Source organism: Sminthopsis crassicaudata, chromosome 2, assembly GCF_048593235.1.
Source record: "Sminthopsis crassicaudata isolate SCR6 chromosome 2, ASM4859323v1, whole genome shotgun sequence".
In the NCBI taxonomy this organism is placed as follows: Eukaryota; Metazoa; Chordata; class Mammalia; order Dasyuromorphia; family Dasyuridae; genus Sminthopsis; species Sminthopsis crassicaudata.
In genome coordinates, this window is record NC_133618.1 from 29,180,252 (window position 1) to 29,185,251 (window position 5,000).

The 5,000-nt window shown below is 43.6% G+C and overlaps 2 protein-coding genes across 2 annotated transcripts in view; both read right to left on the minus strand.

Annotated features, from left to right (window-relative positions):
* LOC141552607 (lithostathine-1-beta-like) overlaps positions 1-2,059 on the minus strand; it is a 5,086-nt gene extending 3,027 nt beyond the window's left edge. Inside the window, exon 1 of the mRNA XM_074284691.1 lies at positions 1,980-2,059. Coding sequence (XP_074140792.1) covers positions 1,980-2,059 — 80 coding nt within the window. The remainder of the gene's footprint in view (positions 1-1,979) is intronic.
* Positions 2,060-4,105: 2,046 nt separating this feature from the next.
* The window catches only part of LOC141552609 (lithostathine-like), an 8,184-nt gene continuing 7,289 nt past the window's right edge, over positions 4,106-5,000 (minus strand). The window contains exon 6 of the mRNA XM_074284692.1: positions 4,106-4,410. Within this exon, the coding sequence (XP_074140793.1) occupies positions 4,343-4,410 (68 nt within the window). The 3' untranslated portion in view covers positions 4,106-4,342. The remainder of the gene's footprint in view (positions 4,411-5,000) is intronic.

Below are 5,000 nucleotides of genomic sequence, written 5' to 3' on the forward strand. Positions count from 1 at the left end.
GCTGATGGGCACCAGGAGAAGGGAAGCCCCCACACTTCAGAGTGGCTCCAGGCTGAGAACCAACTGACACTTCTCCAGAATTTAGCTCCTTCCCTGAGATTAAAGGACTCCTTCTACCCCCAATCAGATGGCTCTCCTCAGTCTGGAGGGGCCCAACTTCCCCAGGCCCTTCGCCTCTCAACATACCAGGCTGGGGAAGTTGGGAAAGGTGTTTCTGGCCAGGCCATGGCAGAGATTTTATAGAGAGAGAAGACAAGATGGGGGAAGGACATTGGCAGGGATGGAAGAGGTGGTCCCTGAGCAGTAAGGCCGAGGATGGGGACCAGAACATGTGTGATGGTTGGGGAAGGGGGATTCCTAGCGAAGGTGTGGTCTTTCCCGAGTGAGGTTCAGGAGTTGGCAAGAGAAACTCATTCTTCCTGGAATATTAATGAAGGGACACATAATCAATTCTTTCCCCAAAGGATGACAGCTGCCTCTTTCTCATAACCCTAATACATTTTGGATAGGTTGGAGAGTAGAAAAGTAAGGAATATACACAAACAATTCCCAGCAGGACTTGGATGAAGAAGGAAAGAATCCGAAAAGAACTAAATTAGGAGGGAATTCTAGCCAGTGGGTTCCTGGTTGTTTGATTAGACACACTATCATTCTATAATAACATAATATAATATAATGCAATACAATACAACTTAATATAATATAATAAATAATAATATAATATGTTATATTTATTATATTATCTTTATATTAATTCCTAGAATTGAATCAATAGGAATTAAGTCTGTTGGGCCACCACCAGTGACCAACAGCACATTTCTCAGACTTATTTTGGGGAGGTGGAGATATAGACAAAATAAGACAAAGGCATGGACACGGCCCCAAGAGAGGAGAGATGAGGGGGCATGGACAGGATCACAGAGATTTCCCAATATCACCCTTGAGCTGGACAGCTCAACATGTACCAGAGTCAGCCCAGTGAACCAATGCCATACAATTACTGCTCGGGAACACTGCCTGCTTCTGGCCTCTCATTTCTCCCTCTTTTCTTTCCTTGTCCACTTAAACAAATGGAAACCAATTAAGGCCATGATTGTTGACAATTTTGGAGGTTTATTTGGATAAATTTGGAGGATTATCAGAGTGCCCACGGAGTGCCCTCATCCAGGTGTGATGTATGGCATCAGTGCCCCTCTACTATGTAGCTCCCGTCAGACACCAGGTGAGGTGGAAACAGCACAGAGATCAGTGACACCTTTATTCTGGGGAGTCACAATCTAGGTAGAGGGAATAGAATGCTGGCACTGGAGTTAGGAAGGCCTGAGTTCAAGATCCGCCTCAGACGCTTATTGTTATGACCCTAAGCAAATTACTGTGCCTCAGTTTCCTTATCTATAAAATGAGGATCAAATAAGTTGATAATTTGTAAATCACTTGGCAGAGTGCCTGGTACATTGTAGACCAGTGGTCCTCAAACTTTTTAAATAGGAGGCCAGTTCACTGTCCCTCAGACTGTGGGAAGGCAGGACTGTAGTAAAAAACAAAAGCTCACACTCTGTCTCTGCCCCTCAGCCCATTTACCACAGTCCAGAGGGCCGCATAAACGTCCTCAGCAGGCTGCATTGTAGACACTTTTAAAAATGCCTGTTTTCTTTTCCTATTTTCCCCCACTTTTGGATATTTGTATGGGAAGATGCAGATTTGGGTATAGACTGACATGTAGGTCCATAACTGTTACCTCTCTGTGCAAAGAGGAATCAACGATCCAGCTGGGGCTGTGAGAGCCTTCCTTTGTCTCTAAGAGAGCTGAAGTTTGGTTTCTGGGCTCAAATAAAAGAAAACCATGTCCAAACCAAGAGTAGCCTTTTAGCTGAGTCCAGATGAAGCCCAGCAGGTGGCTGGAGATTGAATCCAGCCCAGCACAGGTGATAATGGCCACATGGAACAGTCCCCCTGCCGGAACAAGGGATTCAAGATACCCAGTGAGAGATGCCAATGGACCTTGCAAGATACAGGTGACCCCTGCAGCATAAGAGACAGGAGCTGGCCCTTGGGGCATGTGTCCGGGTCACTCGTGTCCTTTATGCATGTCCTTCCCAGCACTGCGCCAGCCACCAGCACGCCCTTTCTCTGTTCTACTCTACAAACAGATCTTTGTCATCAGATGTGTTCTCTCTATGGGCGCTCCTCCTAAATGATCCTTAACCATGTCACCACTCCCCCCACTCAATGATGTGTGTTTACTTAGGATTCCAGAACTATGAGGAAAATGTTCTATTATTATTCCTTTTCTTTCTGTGCTTTTCATTAAATGCCTTTGTTCGGAAATATATATATCATCTGTCTAACTAGTAACAGAAAACCTGTTGGTGAGGGCTCATGAACTATATTCAGTATGGGTTTTAGATCCACAGAGTACAGAAGATGAGGGGAAGCTTTTCAAGTGGGTGCTGCAAAGTAAAACTGACTTTTAAGAATTGACAGAAAACACGCTGAAGTGGCATTATGTGAATTTAGGTCCGTAATGGTGATTCCCCAAACCTGGTCTGCTCTGGTCTCTAAAGTTAGGATTAATCCTCACTTAAGTTAACCCTTTCCTTCTCCAGGAGGCATCACACTTGAGATTCTTACTTTATCTCTGATTTCCCTGCCCTCCAACTCTCTAGGATCTTTAGAAGGTTGATTCTTATAAACTCTATTGCTATCCTATTACTAAGGATCTCCACACACACCCCAAAGACATCTGCATATTCAGAATCCCAGATGGGAATTTCTCCCTGCTACTCAAAGATCTTTTATGGATCCAGCCACCCAAAGGATCATGGGCTCCCGGAGGCACACTCCCTCATTGCCTGTCTTTCCTGACTCTTATCAGCCCCTTTGGCTGTAGTAAGCTAAAGAGAGTTCAGCTTTCATCTCTATCTGCAGCAGGCTCATGACTGGAAACAACAGGGACGATTATGCTTTTGTCCACCAATGAGACCATTTTCTATAATTGTGATCCACAATGAAAATGACCTTCCAAAAGAGCAGTGAGTTTCCTATCACAGGAAAATATTCAAGAACACACTGAGCATACATCAGTCAGAGCTACTGGAGAGCCTAACATTGGATCAGATATAAAGCCTCCTTTGCAGATATCTCCTCTCTCCATTCAGCCCCCCTTTACATGTTGTCTTCTCTCCATTAGCATGTAAGTTCCTTGAGCATAGCATAAACTATGCCTTTATTTTTCCTTTTATTTATATCCCCAATAAAACTTAAAAAGCTTTGGAAAATACAATCTTTGGGGCTGATAAAGTACACTGAGTAACTCTCATCTCAGCCCAAGTGAGTAAGAAAGTTGTGTTTTGAGGCCGTGTAACTTCTACCTGCTTCTGTTCAAGGCTACCATGGACAGTTCCTGAAGGGAAAAAGCTTCCTCACCCAAAACACTGATCTGCACTGCTGCACGGGCAGGAAAGGGGGCAACACAGTCTGTTCTCCTCTTGAATTAGAGAGAGAGATAGTTCTTGGGACAAGAGCCTCAGAGTTCTTGCCAGCCAGATGTTCCCCGATGCATCTCCAGACTCTGAAATCTGATTGGGGCTTCTCCCGGTCCTCTCACCCAGGCACCAATGGAAATGTTCTCATTCTTCATTAGAAGGTACCCATCGGATCCCCACCTGCCCTGTTTCAGGAACTTGTCCCTCTCTGAAAAGGGGGGGATTAGACTGTCTGTTGTACTGAGGATAGTTTGGGAACGCGGCTTAAATGAGATTGGGGTCAAGTTCTTTCCAATTCTGAAATTCTGTGGGTCTGGAATTCTATCATGTATGTCACATATTGTGTCTTTATTTTCAGTTAACTGCACCCCAAAGGACTGGGGACATAGTTTGCCTTCCCCATAATCTGCAGGAGTCTCAGCAACAAGTAGATTACTCACTATTTATTCAATAAAGTCTTAAATGAATAAATCAATAAAGATAGCTCATAGAACAGACTAGAGCAGAGAGAAGTTGCTCAGTACCCCACAAAATATGTATACATGCATATACACACAATAATCTATATTTGAAGAATCATTCAGAGAACATGAGGCAGCAAGGTAGGGAGAAGGACAGTTTATTCTTCATGGTCAGTGCTCTGGGTCAAAGGTAATGAGCATAAGGGTAATGATGGAAGGAAGAGTGGAGGGGAGGGAGAAGGGAGTATAGGAGGGTCATGACAAAGGTTCATGTGTGGGGAGGTGGGTGGAATGAAGATTCTCTGATAGGGCAGAGAAAATACAACCAGGACCCTCCAAAAGTCCACTTGAATCAAGGGTTGAAGAACCTCAATTCATTCTTCTGATTCGCCACTTCTAGGCCTTGAACTTGCAGATGTAGGGGAGCTTTACTTGACACAGCTCATCCTTCCATGCTTTGAATGCTACAGAGAAAGAGTATAGGTTATGTTTGGTTAGACTGGGTTTGATGGTCCCTGTTCTGATGACTGTAGCCTTTTCCTTCCACCATTTGTGTGTAAGAGTGGGAGTCATTGTATCAAATGAAACAACCTAGGCAACTTAAAGCAATTATTTTAATTGAATCAACAGCTCGATGTAGTGCATTAGACTGGAACTTAAAAGTCTGATTATCTAAGAAGGTGTGAAATCCATGGAAAGAAATGGAATGACACCGAGCAGAAGGTGCATTGGAAGAGACCCTATCCACTGCCCATCCTGCTGCCTGGAATATCATTGGACACTAAGGATGTCGCTCTGTGGGATTTCTCAGTTCGAGACCTCTTTTTTCTTGTCTCTGCGTGTGTTTGTGAGAGAAAGTATGTGCCCTTGGGATTTTTTCTGTGGAAGAGGGGTTGTAATAGTTATTCTTTCTATCCCAATGGAATTTTTTTTAATTCCAAAGCATGATTCCGAGTCTGAATGTTTAATTAATATGAAATGATAATTACTGGGGAAAGTATATCAGTAGAGGCTTATTATATAATCAGTCCCTCAGATAGACATTTGTAAACTT